The 16,508-nt window shown below is 40.3% G+C and overlaps 1 protein-coding gene across 1 annotated transcript; it reads right to left on the bottom strand.

The window, feature by feature from the left end:
• Nucleotides 1-7,472: 7,472 nt before the first annotated feature.
• On the bottom strand, nucleotides 7,473-9,118 carry LOC122695710 (hemoglobin subunit beta-3). The gene is made up of 3 exons (XM_043905793.1): nucleotides 8,959-9,118; nucleotides 8,638-8,860; nucleotides 7,473-7,726 (listed from the first exon to the last, which is right to left on the bottom strand). The coding sequence occupies exons 1-3, from the start codon at nucleotides 9,042-9,044 to the stop codon at nucleotides 7,598-7,600; spliced, it is 438 nt and encodes a 145-aa protein (XP_043761728.1). The 5' UTR covers nucleotides 9,045-9,118; the 3' UTR covers nucleotides 7,473-7,597.
• Nucleotides 9,119-16,508: the final 7,390 nt, after the last annotated feature.

Below are 16,508 nucleotides of genomic sequence, written 5' to 3'. Positions count from 1 at the left end.
TTTCATTCCAATCCCAAAAAAAGGCAATGCCAAAGAATGTTCAAACGACCGCACAATTGCCCTCATCTCACATGGTAGCAAAGTAATGCTCAAACTTCTTCAAGCCAGGCTTCAGCAATATGTGAAGTGTGAGCGTCCAGGTGTTCAAGCTGTTTTCAGAAAAGGCAGAAGAACCAGAGATCAAGTTGCCAACATTCGCTGGATCATTGAAAAAGCAAGAGAGTTCCAGAAAACATCTATTTCTGCTTTATTGACTATGCCAAAGCCTTTGACTGTGTGGATCCCAATAAACTGTGGAAAATTCTGAAAGAGATGGGAATACTAGGCCACCTGACATGCCTCTTGAGAAACCTGTATACAGGTCAAGAAACAACAGTTAGAACTGATCTTGGAACAAGAGACTGGTTCCAAATAGGGAAAAGGAGGACGTTAAGGCTGTATATTGTCACCCTGCTTATTTAACTTATATACAGAGTACATCATGAGAAACGCTGGGCTGGAAGAAGCACAAGCTGGAATCAAGATTGCCGGGAGAAATATCGATAACCTCAGATATGCAGATGACACTACCCTTATGGCAGAAAGTGAAGAAGAACCAAAGAGCTTCTTGATGAAAGTGAAAGAGGAGAGTGAAAAAGTTGGCTTAAAGCTCAACATTCAGAAAACTAAGATCATGGCATCCGGTCCCATCACTTCATGGCAAATAGATGGGGAAACAGTGACTGACTATTTCTTTGGGCTCCAAAATCACTGCAGGTGATTGCAGCCTTGAAATTAAAAGACACTTACTCCTTGAAAGGAAATTTATGACCAACCTAGACAACATATTAAAAAGCAGAGACATTATTTTGTCAACCAAGGTCCATCTAGTCAAGGCTATGGTTTTTCCAGTAGTTATGTATGGATGTGAGAGTTGGACTATAAAGAAAGCTGAGTGCAGAAGAATTGATGCTTTTGAACTGTGGTATTGGAGAGGACTCTTGAGAGTCCCTTGGACTGCAAGGAGATCCAACCAGTCCATCCTAAAGGAAATCAGTCCTGGGTGTTCATTGGAAGGACTGATGTTGAAGCTGAAACTCCAATATTTTGGCCACTGGATGCGAAGAGTTGACTCATTTGAAAAGACCCTGATGCTAGGAAAGATTGAAGGCGGGAGGAGAAGGGGACAACAGAGGATGAGATGGTTGGATGGCATCACAGACTCAATGGACATGAATTTGGGTAAACTCCAGGAGTTGGTGAGGGACAGAGAGGCCTGGCAAGCTGTGGTTCATGGAGTAGCAAAGAGTCAGACATGACTGAGTGATTGAACTGAACTGAATGTAGTCTATGAACTAAGACAAAGCATGGCTCTCGAAAAAGAAATCTACACATATCTGAAACAGGATAGATTTGAAGTTTACTAACTAAGCAGGGCTTAAATGGAAGCAGTGATGCTTACATTTAGATCCTACCCATTAACAAGATCATCTACTATGAGAAATTATAAGAAACTAGGATCCTTTGTATTATCTGGTCTAGTTAGGGCAGTTAGAGATTGTGCCTCTCCCGAGCCCTTTTCCATGCTGTGCCCTGCTATGTCACTTTAGTCATGTCTGACTTGTGTGACCCTGTGGACTATAGCCTGCCAGGCTCCTCTGTCCATGGCATTCTCCAAGCAAGAATACTGGAGTGAGTGCCCATGCCCCCCTCCAGGGGATCTTCCGACCCAGGTATCAAACCTGTACCTCAAGTCTCCTGGATCGGCAGGTGGGTTCTTCACCGCCAGCACCACAGGGGAAGCCCCAAGCCCTGTTCAAACTTTCCTAATTCTAGCCCCAGAAACTCTTTCTGAAACCAAATTTTCACAGCCCCTATCTTACTGAGTCTGAGGTATCTCTGAGGGAAAGGAAAGTTTCTTAGGTCCCTAGACCAATAAGCTACTGTAGCCCTGCTTTCTACTCTAGCCCATTCAGGCATTAGTGCCACCAATTATTTCCTGCACCTGTTTTGTTTAGTTCTTTTCTTTCCTTTTCCTTTATTCTTCCCCTTCTTCTTTTTCCTCCTCCTACTCCTCTCCTTCTCCTTGTTCTTCTCTTCTGTCTTATTCTTCTCCTCCATCTCCTATTTCTTCTATGTGTTCACATGCTTTCTGGGGCTTGGAATGGTGTGAGGCATTTATTTTATTTTGGTGTGTTTTTAATTAATAGAGATAGACAGACCCAGTGGTTTTCTTCTTCTGCATACCTGGGCTGGAGATAGCTCAGTGGATCAAAAAGTGTGAATATAGATAAGGGTTCAGGAGTACAGAGAGCTGTGGCAAAGGAGAGGACCAGCTAAAGACAATAAAAGCCAGGGTGCTTCTCTTACTGCTTTCAAAGACTCTGTCCTTAGTTTCCATACAAGTAGATAAGTGAAAGAGATTATAGGTTTGTGCTTGGGGATCTTGCATGGTTAACTGTTCAGAAATGCCAGGTCAATATGTCCTGTGTAAAATATATGTGTCTGTGTGTGTATGTTTATAAATATGTGAGTACTGTCAAAATATGAAGGCGACAGTGGCTAGATAACATACAAGACCTTGAAAGCCAGAGGAACAAATTTCACTCTAATTTTAATTGCGATTAAAAATAAACTTAGTTTAAAAAGTTATGAAAACTAATTTAAATACAAAAAAACAGACACAGCATCACCTGAAAGAAAAAGAATGCTTCCCAGGCCAGAACATCTTAACTATAATCTTTGGAATGTTCCAGTGTTTACAAATGTGTTACTCATTAGAGAATTGAACAACAAGGGAAGTATAGGAAAAAGAAGGTTGCTCTGTTGGCTTAAAATCTAGAGACGCTGAACCTCACATAATATTTATGTTCAGGCCATATCTATCTTTCCCATGAAGAGGATGAATAAGCCATGTCTGAACTTACTGTCAAGATGCTTTCTTGGCATGATTGAATCCAGCTACTTGCCTTGTAACAGTTTGCTTCCTCTACTGTTACTCGATTGATACAAGGAAAGCATGTATTACAAAGACATGAAAATTCAAGTTATAAATCCCAATGTAAATTAATAGATAAGTACATTGATTTCTTTTTTAGGCTTGTGTGACTTTTATTTTGACCAAAATAAGTCTTTAAGAGTCAATCTCAACCTGCAAACAAATGGGCCACAATCTGAAACTAACTAATTCAATCAAGGCCCTGTTTGCTGAAGTCTAAATAGCGCTGGTCGGCATTGCCTCTTCTGGCATTACTCCACTGATGTCTTGGTATGCATGTAGTGGTGGGTGCTTAGGTATGCGTTCATGCTGCTACTCATGTCCAACTCTTTGCAACCTGGGCTGTAGCCTGCCAGCTCCTCTGTCCATGAGATACTCCAGACAAGAATACTGGAGTGGGTTGCCATGTCCTCCTCCAGGGTATCTTCCCAACTCAGGGACTGAACCTGAGTCTCCTGCTTTGGCAGGTGTGTTCTTCACCACTAGCACCATCAGAGAAGCCTTTTTAAATGTATAGGTGCCAACAAGCATACATGCATGCTAAGTCACTTCAGTCTCATCCAACTCTATGACCCTATGGCTTGTAGCCCACCAGGCTCCTCTGTCCATGAGATTCTCCAGGCAAGAATAATGGAATTAGTTGCCATTCCCTCCTCCAGGGGATCTTCCCAGCCCAGGGATCAAAGCTGAGTCTCCTGTGACTTCTGCATTGCAGGTGGATTCTTTATTACTGAGCCACAGAGAAAGTCTGTAGGTGCCAATATAAATATCAGCAATTGTTATTGTATGAAATTTGGCTTTATTACGAGTGATGCAGGAAAATACCAGATAACTTTGGACAAAGAGATTAACATACACAATTTGCAGTTTTCCCAGTGTTTTGGCTGTTATATTGGGAAGACACTGTCAAGAGCAGTGGTAGAAAGATCAGTTAGGAGTCTGCAGTAAGCATCTAGGTGGAGATTACATTGCCTTACACCAGGGAGGTGGTCGCAATGGGTCAACCTGTAAATAAATGTTTAACACAAAGTGGATTTTCTAATAGGATGTGGAATTTCTGAGCTGTTGGTGTGTGTATGAGCATGCATGCATGCATATGCTCTTGTACATGCTAAGTTCTGAGTGCGAGTATCTGTGTGGAAGGATGCGAAAGTCAGATAAGGAGATTCTTTATGTTGAGTTTTGTCAATTCCTTTGTTCATCACACTAATGGCCTCAGAGTTCTTGCTTTAAAATGAGGATAGTCGTACTTCCCTGGTGGTCCTATGGTTAAGAAGGCATCTACCAATGTAAGGGATACAGGTTCCATCCCTGATAAATCCAGGAAGATTCCATGCCGCTGAGCAATTAAGCCCGTGGGCCACGACTGCTGAGCCTATGCACCGCAGCTGCTGAAGCCTATGTACCCTAGAGTCCATGCTCCACAGCAAGAGAAATCACAGTGAGAAGCCTAAGCACCTCAACTGGACAGTAGCCCTTGCTTGCCACTACTAGAGAAAGCCTACATGCAGCAGTGAAGGGCTAGGGCAGCCAAAATTAAATAAATAAAATAAAATGTTGATGGTGGATGGGCAGGTAGGAAAGTCAGAAAATATCTCTGGAGCATGCTCACACATCCAAATTTTAGCCAAAGTGACATGGAGAGTGACAGCACTTCGTGGCTGCTGATCAGAGGCCAAGAAGGTAAGACATTGTCCCGTGACAGCAGCAGCGCCGAGATGGGCCTGAGATGTTCCTTAAGTCAGCGTTGCCTGGGGTCATCCCCAGTCAGATCTGCCCGGCATGTCACAGGCCCTTTGTCAGCTGATGTCGGTGGTACCCTAAAATGGTTAACATTGTTTTCCTGCTCCCGTTTCATGCCCCCCTCTCTCATCCTCATATCTCAGTCCATAAGCACAGAACCCTGCAAAGAGGATGTACACTATGTGGAATCTTAAAAATATGAGACCTAGGACTTGCCTGGTGTACAGTAGATAAGAATTTGTCGGGCAAAGGAAGGGACATGGGTTTGATCCCTTGTCTGGGAATATTCCACATGCTGCAAAGTAGCTAAGCCTGTGCTCCACAGCTACTGAGCCTTCACCAGACTACTGAAGCCCGTGCACCCAAGAGCGTGTGCTCCACCAAGAGAAAACACTGTAATGAGAAGTCCACACATGACAATGAAGAGTACAATTTCATCTCTGATTTGACTCCCCTAAAACCTTTGACTTAAAAGTGAGAGACTTTTCTTTAACTTGTTGATTCCAGACGTACATAGCAATTCAACTTTCTTTTAAACATGGATGCTGCTAGCATGGTTGCCTTGTTGTTAAGATCCATTAAAAAGAAGGCTCCAAAATTCCCTACTCTTCAATATTGCTATTTCAGCCTGAGATCTTTTGCATTGAGGAAGAGATGTTAAATGAGTCAACTTACTCTTTGTAAATTCTCACTTGACATTAACTTCTGTTAAAAGCCAAAGTAGGGAATTGTGTTGAGACATTTTTTTTTCATTTTTCTGCAACATTTAAAGATGACATTATATACCAAATTGACAATGGTGGCTGATTTTTCACAAGGTCAGAGTAGTAATTTTTTTTCAGTCCTGGATGTCTGATTTCAAAATGATCTTCTTAATTGTTAAACCACCTTACTTTACTTGTCAATTAGCATTGCAAACATACTGTGAGTAATATCTAGATGGTATCTTCTTGTTTGTGAATTTTTAACTTTAAGAATGAGTCCACAATGTACACCAAAATATATTACCTATTCTATTAATTCCATGCAGTTTTGCTTCAATTGTCTTTCCTGTTTACCTGAAATTCTCAGAATACACAAACACATTATTCATCAGTGATTTGGCCTGTGCTATCCTCCTTTTCTTTTCTGACTTTTGTCTTCTTGTCTTTTGGACAGTTGTCTATACTACTTACCTGTACCACCCATTTCATACCAAGGGCTTCATCATCTGACCTCATAAAAACCTTGAATACACTCATTTACAGTCACTTGTTATATGTGTTACTTTCAGAATCTCCTCAACTAGATTCAGAACTGGGAAAGGAATAGGACAAAGCTGTATATTGTCACCTTGCTTATTTAACTTCTATGCAGAGTACATCATGAGAAATGCAGGGCTGAATAAAGTACAAGCTGGAATCAAGGTTGTCAGGAGAAATAGCAATAACCTCATATATGCAGATGACACCCACCTTATGGCAGAAAGCAAAGAGGAACTAAACAGCCTCTTCATGAAAGTGAAAGAAGAGAATGAAAAAGCTGTCTTAAAACTCACAAAACAGTCACAAAACAAAGACCATGGCATCCGGTCCCATCACTTGATTGCAGAGATGGGGAAGCAATGGAAATAGTGACAGGCTTTATTTTCCTGGGCTCCAAAGACACTGTAGATTGTGACTGCAGCCATGAAATTAAAAGACACTTGCTCGTTGGAAGAAAAGCTATGACAAATCTAGACAGCTTATTAAAAAGCAGAGATGTTGCTTGGCCAACAAAGGTCCATCTAGTCAAAGCTATGGTTTTTCCAGCAGCCATGTATGGACGTGAGAGTTGGATCATAAAGAAAGCCAGCTGCCAAAGAATTGATTCTATTGAACTGTGATACTGGATAAGACTCTCGAGAGTCCCTTGGGGTGCAAGGAGATCAAACCAGTCAAACCTGAAGGATATCAATCCTGAATATTCATTGGAAGGACTGATGCTGAAGCTGGAGCTTCAATACTTTGGCCACCTGATGTGAAGAACTGAGTCATTTGAAAAGACCCTGATGCTGGGAAAGATTGAAGGCAGGAGAAGGGGACGACAGAGGGTGAAATAGTTGAATGACATCACCAACTCGATGGACATGAATTTAAGCAAGCTCCAGGAGTTGGTGATGGACAGGGAAGCCTGGCATGCTGCAGTCCATGGGATCTCAAAGAACTGTACACAACTGTGCCACTGAAGTGAACTGAACTGAGATTCAGAATTAGGATGCAAGAGGTAACAAGGATTATTCAAAATTCATATGTCGTTTCCAGAATCCAGCACAGAAGCTTCTGTCCTTCTAGTAGATCTTTATAAGATGACAGAGAAAATAGGATAAGAAGAGGTCAGGGGAGAAAGAGCAATGGGGACAGTAAAATGCATAAAGAAAATCTTAAAACAGTGGTGTCATTAGGCAGAACTTAATGAATCTAAATGATGTTCTGGATAATTAAAGAGAGAGAAGACATTTACAAGGCTAAATGACGTAATTTATTTAAAACTCAGCAATGATCTAACTTCCAGATCAAGCTGCAACTTAATTCTTTAAGGGAGAGTAAGGCTAAGGAGCAGAGCCTGTTTTCCATAGCATCTGCTATTTACAACCACTCCTGTCATGGGGTCCAAGATACTGATATATTTTCCCAAGGTCTCAACTTGGCCCTTCATTTCTTTATGTCTTCAGTGCTTTGCCCTCCCATGTGCCATCTGAGTAAGAGACAGTGAAATAATTTAAATACAGCAGTGCAATGAAAATAAATGTCTTTATTAGGCAGAAGCCAGATGCTCCAAATGCTTCATAATTTTTCCATATTCAATTTTTGGGCTCTGAGAATAAAAACATTTTTCCTGGAAAGCAGGAAAGGGAGCTTAGTGATATCTGTGGGCCAGGGCATTGGCAACACCAGTCACCACCTTCTGAAAGTCAGCCTGCAGCACCGGGGTGAATTCACCGCCATGGTGGCGAGCCAGCACAACCACCAGCACGTTGCCCAGGAGCTGTGTGGAAAAGACATTAAGCAAGGGCAGGGTTAGTGCTGGTGAGTAAAGTGAAAGTCGCTCAGTCGTGTCTGACTCTTTACAATCCCATGGACTATACAGTCCATGGATTTCTCTAGGCCAGAATACTGGATAGGGTAGGCTTTCCCTTCTCCAGGGGATCTTCCCAACTCAGGGATTGAACCCAGGTCTCCTGCACTGCAGGAAGATTCTGTACCAGCTAGTCACAAGGGAAGCCCAAGATTACTGGAGTGGGTAGCCTGTCCCTTTTCCAGCCATTCTTCCTGACCCAGGGACCGAACTGAGATCTCCTGCATTGCAGGCAGACTCTTTACCAACTGAGCTATGAGGGAAGCCCAAGGTTAGATTCAGGGTATTTCAGTCTCATCCCAAGCTGTGACCGTAGGATATAAGCACAAAGATGACTGAAGTGTAGATGTTACTACTGATGTGAAGCTACCCATATCAGCCTGAATTTATATTTAGAAATGTTTCTCTCTTTGTACCTTAATCCATAACTTCTTATCATTTTTATTATTTTGAATCACTTCAAAAAGCAATGCAACATTTTACCCCTTGTAAGAAACAGACATGGGGAAAATATTAGTTACCATTTTTAAAGTTGATAAAAGAAGAAATAATTTTTTTCAAATTAAACCCTCGAAATAAAAAGTATAATTAAAAAGAGAAGACATTTCAGACAACAGAGAACAAGAATGAATCAGAGGAAATGATGGTTGTGAGCAAAGAGGTTAAACGAATCTAAACGGTTCTGAGGACTCCTTAGCACTCTAACCAGAATACCTCTTCTCCATTCTAAACTGCATCTTGCTATTCAGCCTTCTCCCCATGACAGAAGCTTCACCGTAAAAAGAAGAAGGAGGAGAGCACTGAGGATTCCACAAACTCACCCTGAAGTTCTCAGGATCCACGTGCAGCTTATCACAGTGCAGCTCACTTAGCTGAGCAAAGGCACCCTTGAGGTCGTCGAGATGCTTCAGGCCGTCACTAAAGGCGTCTAGCACCCTCTTGCCATGGGCCTTCACTTTAGGGTTGCCCATAACAGCATCAGCAGTGGACAAGTCCCCAAAGTGCTCAAAGAACCTCTGAGTCCAGGGGTAGACAACCAGCAGCCTAAGGGGTGAAAAGGGCACAAGGTCAGAGGAACTCAGCAGCTTTCAGAATCTCAGGGGACGGCTTTGTCCTCACACGCCCAGGTGCCATTCACTCACCTGCCCAGGGCCTCAGCACCAACTACATCCACATTCACCTTGCCCCAGAAGGCGGTGACGGCAGCCTTCTCCTCAGCAGTCAGCATGGTGTCTGTCTGTGTAGTTGCTAGTGAACACGGTTGTGTCAGAAGCAAGTGTAAGCAGCAGCTGGCCCAGCTCTTCCTTTTATGCCCAGCCCTGCCTCCTGCCCTCCCTGCTTCTGTGAGCAGATTGGCTCATGCCAAGTTGTGGTTCCACAGGGTGAGGCTTAAATGATGATAGTCATACCTCTCCTTAGTCTTCCTGACACTGACTTCAGACCTTCAGCCCTTTTTCTGGGCATCTCTAGGTCTCAGTCATTCCAGCAATACAAATTGCTACTAAAATCATCTTCCTTAGCAAGTTTGCTTATAGAGATTTTAGAATCACAACGAAGTAACCTCTTGGAAACCACCTCCTCAATTTTGTTATTACATAAATGAAGACTCCCGGGTCCAGAAAGTGGAAAGAATGTATCCACTATGATTCAACTTAAGACTATGTGGATGGATCGTCTCCTGTGCTTTCAGAATATATAAAAGAATTACAAGGACAGCATGGACAAAATCGCTGCCCCTCTTCTAAATATGCAACTCTTTTGTTCGCTTGTTTGGGATTAAATCATTCTGGTATGAAAACAAATACTCATTTGTTTATCGACTCATTCAACTTTTTTCTTAATTTAATTTATGACCAAATAAATAATGATAGAAAAATAGAATAAGTATGGATTGAGAAGTCCTGTGAAATACTTACTCCATTAATCCATAGATGAAAACATACAGACCTCTCCATGTAATAAAAAATACAAAGAAGTAAAAAATCAATCATAAACCTAAGGTTTCAATAACCCTGCTAGAGGCAATGTGTTCAAAGACTCAATAGAGGCATATAACTTGTTTCCTCAAAGACTAACCTGGGAAAGTGTCTGGAAGAATAGAGAAGCTTCTCCATGATTTAAAAGGAGGGATAAAATTGTATAATAACATTCCAGCATGAATCAGATTATTTGTTTTCTTTCTCTAAGCCTCTAAGAGTACTGTGTTCATAAGAATTACTTCTATTTTATTCATTATCCATAATTTTGTTTTCTCCATATACTTTACTTACACCTTCTTTCACTAAAATTTATTCTTCATTATCTACAGCTTTTCAAGTATTTCTTCTCTCTTTGCCCCTCCTCCCACCCATGTAATAAAGCCTCTTACCTTCTTAGGCAAGAAAAAACTTTGGAAATATAGAGATCTGTTTCTTACTACTAGAAGATTCAATGAAAAAAGCAAAAGCAGCAAGCATTTCTGAACTCAGCATTAGATCTCAGAGTTCCCTGAGGGTCCCTTAATTTCTACCATCTCTACTTTCTGCATCTTCCCTTCTTCTTGAATTTCTACTTCCTTTCAGTAAGGAAAGGAGCATATATATTTACTTCCCATGATCTCTGTCCTTAGAACCTTGTCCTGATTCAGACAACTTGATGTCTAGAATCATCTTTCTCTCACCTTTGCCATCACTGACAAAACATGTTTTAAGAAATCTCTTATTCTTTCAGCTCGATGTCTCTGTAACTCCAACTAATATCTTTTTAGGTGAACTAGCTTGAGAAATCTATATGCAGGTCAGGAAGCAACAGTTAGAACTGGACATGGAACAACAGACTGGTTCCAAATAGGAAAAGTAGTACATCAAGGCTGTATATTGTCACCCTGTTTATTTAACTTATATGCAGAGTACATCATGAGAAATGCTGGGCTGGAAAAGCACAGCTGGAATCAAGATTGCCAGGAGAAATATCAATAACCTCAGATGTGCAGATGACACCACCCTTATGGCAGAAAGTGAAGAGGAACTAAAAAGCCTCTTGATGAAAGTGAAAGAGGAGAGTGAAAAAGTTGGCTTAAAGCTCAACATTCAGAAAACTAAGATCATGGCATCTGGTCCCATTACTTCATGGGAAATAGATGGGGAGACAGTGGAAGCAGTGTCAAACTTCATTTTTGGGGGGCTCCAAAATCACTGCAGATGGTGATTGCAGCCATGAAATTAAAAGACGCTTACTCCTTGGAAGGAAAGTTATGACCAACCTAGATAGCATATTAAAAAGCAGAGACATTACTTTGCCAACAAAGGTCCATCTAGTCAAGGCTATGGTTTTTCCAGTGGTCATGTATGGATGTGAGAGTTGGACTGTGAAGAAAGCTGAGTGCTGAAAAATTGATGCTTTTGAACTGTGGTGTTGAAGAAGACTCTTGAGAGTCCCTTGGACTGCAAGGAGATCCAACCAGTCCATCCTAAAGGAGATCAGTCCTGGATGTTTATTGGAAGGACTGATGCTGAAGCTGAAATTCCAATACTCTGGCCACCTCATGCGAAGAGTTGACTCATTGGAAAAGACCCTGATGCTGGGAGGGATTGGGGGCAGGAGGAGAAGGGGACGACAGAGGATGAGATGGCTGGATGGCATCACCGATTTGATGGACATGAGTTTGAGTAAACTCTGGGAGTTGGTGATGGACAGGGAGGCCTGGCATGCTGCGATTATGGGGTTGCAGAGTCGGACATGACTGAGCAACTGAACTGAACTGAACTGAGGAGGAAAGGACCTCTGCATTCCCAGTTGCTTCGAAAAACTCATAAATATCCAGCTTTCATTACTTCTTCCTCCAAAATATTTTTTCCATCATTGCTGGGTAAATGAAGATCCCTCACCTTTTGATCTGGCCCATTTCCCCATCAAGAACTTGTCAACAAATTCATTCTGATATTTTTAGACATGTAGAAAAGTTTTTGCTCTTGCCTGGCTGTCTGGAAGTTAGGGCTGAATTATATGCCCATAAAAGTTTATAAGAGTAAAAAATATAGAATTTAAACATTTTCAATTTATATTCACTCTTTTCTGCAACCCTCAAAGAAAGAGGCTCTAACTATTGGTCTATACTTAGAAAAATATTTTCACATGTTGACTTCTGGGAAAAGAGTTCTTTCAAGTGTTTTAAATGTTAAAAACAGAAAGCAAACAAAAATCTACAGTTGGTTTGACCTTTAGGTTTTGTGTTTCAATTAATTAACTGAAAGCTCTGTTAGCTTTATCATTGTTTTATATTTGTACTCTTTTAAAGACCCTAATTCGCACCCCTGATATCAGAGGTCAGGCATATGTGAGTGAAAGGACTTCTTCTGGGAAACTTTGGATATGTCTTTTCAGGAAGTTTGTGTTATGGAAGACTCACAGAAGTTATTAAATAATAGTATAGTCTATTCCTATATTTCCTTGTATAGAAAGAAAGAAAGTGAAGTTGCTTAGTCGTTTCCGACTCTCTGCGACCCCATGGACTGTAACCTACCAGAATTCTCTGTCCATGGGATTTTCCAGGCAAGAGTACAGGAGTGGGTTGCCATTTCCTACTCCAGGGGATCTTCCCAACCCAGGGATCAAACCCGGGTCTCCCGCATTGTTGGCAGACGCTTTACTGTCTGAGCCGCCAGGGAAGTCAAGGAGCCAAGTTTTCTTGTAAAGGAGCCAACTTGTCAGGGCTACAATTTTGCTGTCTGAACTGATAGGAATTAGCATGTACTTGAAGACTTCCCCTGTCATTTTCTGTTTTCAGAGATGATTTCCCTAATTCATTTGATTTGAATTAATTATTTTTAAATATTTGATCTATAATATTATATTAGTTTCAGGTGTACAGCATAGTGATTCAGTATTTTTAAGGACTATGCACCATTTAAAGTTGCAATAAATTATTGACTATGTTTTCTGTTTTGCACAGTATATCCTTGTTGCTAAGCTACTTTATACACAGTGGTTTGTATTTCTTAGTCCCCTACCCCTATCCTGACCCTCCCCTCTCCTCATGGGTAAATACTAGTTTGTTCTCTATACCTGTGAGTTTGTTTCTGCTTTGTTATATTAATTTGTTTATTTTGCTTTTTGTGTTCCACATAAAAGTTTCAACATACAGGATATTGTCTTTCTTTGTCTGACATTTCATCAAGCATAATATCCTACAGGCTTATCCAAGTTGTTGCAACTGGCAAAACTTCGTTCTTTTTTATACCTGAGTAATATATAATATTTCAGTATTCATATGTGTGTGTATGTATATATATACAAATTCTTCTACTGTGTCTTCTTTTTCATGTCTTCCTTTGCCATGAGTGGTCTATGAGCCCCTCTTTTGTACTGACTGCTGCAGCCACCATCATGCAAGTCTCAGGGCAAGAGTTGTCTTTCACGCTTGCTACTTGATATGATTAAAGAGTGAAACGGGTTTTTCCTTCTAACTGCAGGGACAAGTCTGAAAGTTGTTATAAGACATCAAAAGTTCAGGCAAAATAAGGAAGAGTGAATAGTTATATAAATGGGGTTATTTTCAGAGCGTAAAGTGCAAATCCAGGTCACCACTAGAAAGTTCTGGAATATTTCTTAGGCCTACTACCATCTTCACCATCGTGAGCTTTCTTGGACTCTGTGAAGGGATCCACAGCATATCTGCTCTACTTTGATTAAAGCCCTGTTGAGCATGCACACACATGCACACACTCACACAAGTCCACAGACAGAGAGACAGACATTTTTTTTTTCTTTTCCTTTATTCCAGTTTGGCAAGGTGACCTAATTCCTAACATTCTATACCAGGATGGGCCTATTCTGAGTATAATTAAGAGGATGAATATTGACTTTCTTCAGGAGAATCATGATATTTCATTCAGAGATGTGTGGTTTCATCATTTGGTTCAGAAATTTCACTCAGCTAGAATTCTTTTGTGCATGCTCTGCTGATCAGTTTTTAATTATCCAAGTAGAATATTTCAGCAATCTATTCTATATTTTTCTGGGTAAAGTAGCTATTTTCTCCAGTTATTTTCCATTAACATTTACTATAAGATAAAGCAGTTATTATTTACTCTTTTTCCCCAGATGTACAATATCTTAGTTATCTCAGTTTTAGCACTGTTTCAAAAATAAGGTAAAATAAAAGAAAACAACATCAAAAAAGTAAATGTTTCAGGAAGAGCAGAACTCATAGAAGCAGATGTCATAAACAGAATAGTTTAGGAATGGTATAGTTTAATTTATGTTTTAAAAGGTCAAATTTCTCTCTAAAAACAGTAAAATCAATATAGCCATAATTTTGATAAAATATATCCTAATTACTACAGAGCAGTTAGTATCTCTTTATCAATTCCATATTAATATTTCCCCCACAGGGCTCAGGTCTTAATTCACTCAGAATTAGCTTTTATTTACCTCAAAAGTGGGCTATGATATTGACTTATCAAAAACAAAGGGGCAGTCTTTCTCAAGTAAAATTTGAAGCCGTATGTCTGGAAAGGCAGAATCATGGCACCCTTGACAAATACACAAGGTATTAGTTCTCAAAGCCAACTTTCAGGGCATTTCTCTGAGATTTAAGAGATGGAAAATCTACAATAGCATCCTAAATTCTCATGACATTCAATTGGTTGATTTTAAAATGATTATGGAAATCAATGCACAACATTACTTACTTCTCGCTCTCTCTCTTCTCCTCCCACCCCCACCTGCTTCATCACTCCATTTCTCTCTTTCTCTTCTCCTTTCTTCCCCACCACCCCCCTTCTTCACTCCCTTTCTCTCTGACTCTCTGTATCTCCCTCTGTCACTGTCGTTCTCTCCTTGCCTCTGGTCTCTTTCCATCTTTTTTATTCCACACATACCCCATCTTCATTAACACATACTGAACATGATCTATAAAGCAACATGATAAGGAGGGACTAGAAGTAATTATTGGGTAAATTATCAAATAAAATCAAATATTAAGGAATTAATTTTACTCTTAGACTTTTTACTGAAGTTCTGCTTTAACAAGGAGTGAAAACATATAACAAGTTGCCAAGTCTGTTTCCATCCCTTGACCTCCTCCTCAGTCCCAACGTGGAGACACCAGCACCAACAATACCGTTTAAACTTTATCCAAGTCCAGATTGTGAAACTCACAGTTTTTCTTACCTTCTTTCAAGTCATTTGAAAATCTCTTTGTCTCCTAATGTTTAATTCTTATGATGACTGTTCTGTGCTCAGGAGTGTGAAAGGAAACTTCCTAAAATTTTCCTGAGATGTCTCTGCTTCTGGGATGTGACCCTGTGGTTATTAAATATAGTGTTGGGGTGTAAAGGATTCTCTGTGCCTACTATGTATAAAAACATGAGAAGAAACAAATAAATATTTAAAAACTTATTTACCTTCAGACAATTCAAAATATAGTGGTGAAACAGTAAACTGTAATGCACTGTCCATAACCTGGTAGTAAGATAGAATTATTCTAAAAATACTTTTTATAGAAGGAAGCAATATGTTCTGTTTTAGGCAGTCAAGTTTAAAGTTGATCAACTGGAGTATGATATAGATTTAAAGAAATGCATACAAGTTAGAAGGTTCTAGAAGTTAATTTTACATATGACAAAAATAATTTCACAAAGGATAGTTAGGGAGTTTGGGATGGACATGTACACACTACTGTGTTTAAAATGGATAACCAACAAGGTCTTGCTGAATAGCACAGGAAAGTCTGATCAATGATATGTGCCAGCCTGGATGGGAGGGAATTTGGGGAAGAATGGAAACATGTACATATATGGTTCATTACTTTGCTGTGCAGCTGAACTATCACAACAGTTTTAATTGGATATACTCTGTATAAAATGAAAAGTTAAAAAGTTTCCAAAGATATTGTACTACGTATAATCAAAAAGCAAACATCTAATCAATGATTTACTTTCTTGTGTGCTTCCTTATTGTATACTGTAGCACTAACACCAAGGAAACATTATGCAATTGTGCATTTTTCAGATTGTCCTCTACTCCCAGGCGTCTTGACACAAGAAATAACTGTTCATTCACTGATTATTTCACTTAATAAACATACATTTACTGTCTATGGAGGATCTGCTTTATAAGACATGGCAATCCTGTAGGATAGTACAAAAGGCACAAACCCTTACACAGCACAAAGGGTGAGTTTGCTCAGTTCAGTTCAGTCGCTCAGTCGTATCCGACTCTTTGTGACCCCATGAACTGCAGCACGCCAGGCCTCCCTGTCCATCACCAACTCCTGGAGTCCACCCAAACCCATGTCCATTGAGTCAGTGATGCCATCCAACCATCTCATCCTCTGTCTTCCCCTTCTACTCCTGCCCTCAATCTTTGCCAGTGTCAGGGTCTTTTCAAATGAGTCAGTTCTTCACATCAGGTGGCCAAAGTATTAGAGTTTCAGCTTCAACATCAGTCCTTACAATGAACACCCAGGACTAATCTCCTTTAGGATGGACTGGTTGGATCTCCTTGCAGTCCATGGGACTCTCAAGAGTCTTCTCCAACATCACAGTTCAAATGCATCACTTTTTCGGCGCTAAGCCTTCTTCACAGTCCAACTCTCACATCCATACATGACCACTGGAAAAACCATAGCCTTGACTAGATGGACCTTTGTTGACAAAGTGATGTCTCTGCTTTTTAATATGCTATCTAGGTTGGTCATAATTTTCCTTCC

This window comes from Cervus elaphus, chromosome 1, assembly GCF_910594005.1.
Source record: "Cervus elaphus chromosome 1, mCerEla1.1, whole genome shotgun sequence".
NCBI lineage: Eukaryota > Metazoa > Chordata > Mammalia > Artiodactyla > Cervidae > Cervus > Cervus elaphus.
Note: the sequence above shows the minus strand (reverse complement) of the source record. Positions and strands in the feature narration are given on the sequence as shown.

Coding starts and splice junctions, on each gene's coding strand:
- LOC122695710 (XM_043905793.1), bottom strand. CDS start 9,044: ATGCTGACTGCTGAGGAGAAGGCTGCCGTCACCGCCTTCTGGGGCAAG. Junction 8,861..8,958: donor GGTGCTGAGGCCCTGGGCAG/GTGAGTGAATGG, acceptor TTCACCCCTTAG/GCTGCTGGTTGTCTACCCCT. Junction 7,727..8,637: donor TGGATCCTGAGAACTTCAGG/GTGAGTTTGTGG, acceptor TTTTCCACACAG/CTCCTGGGCAACGTGCTGGT.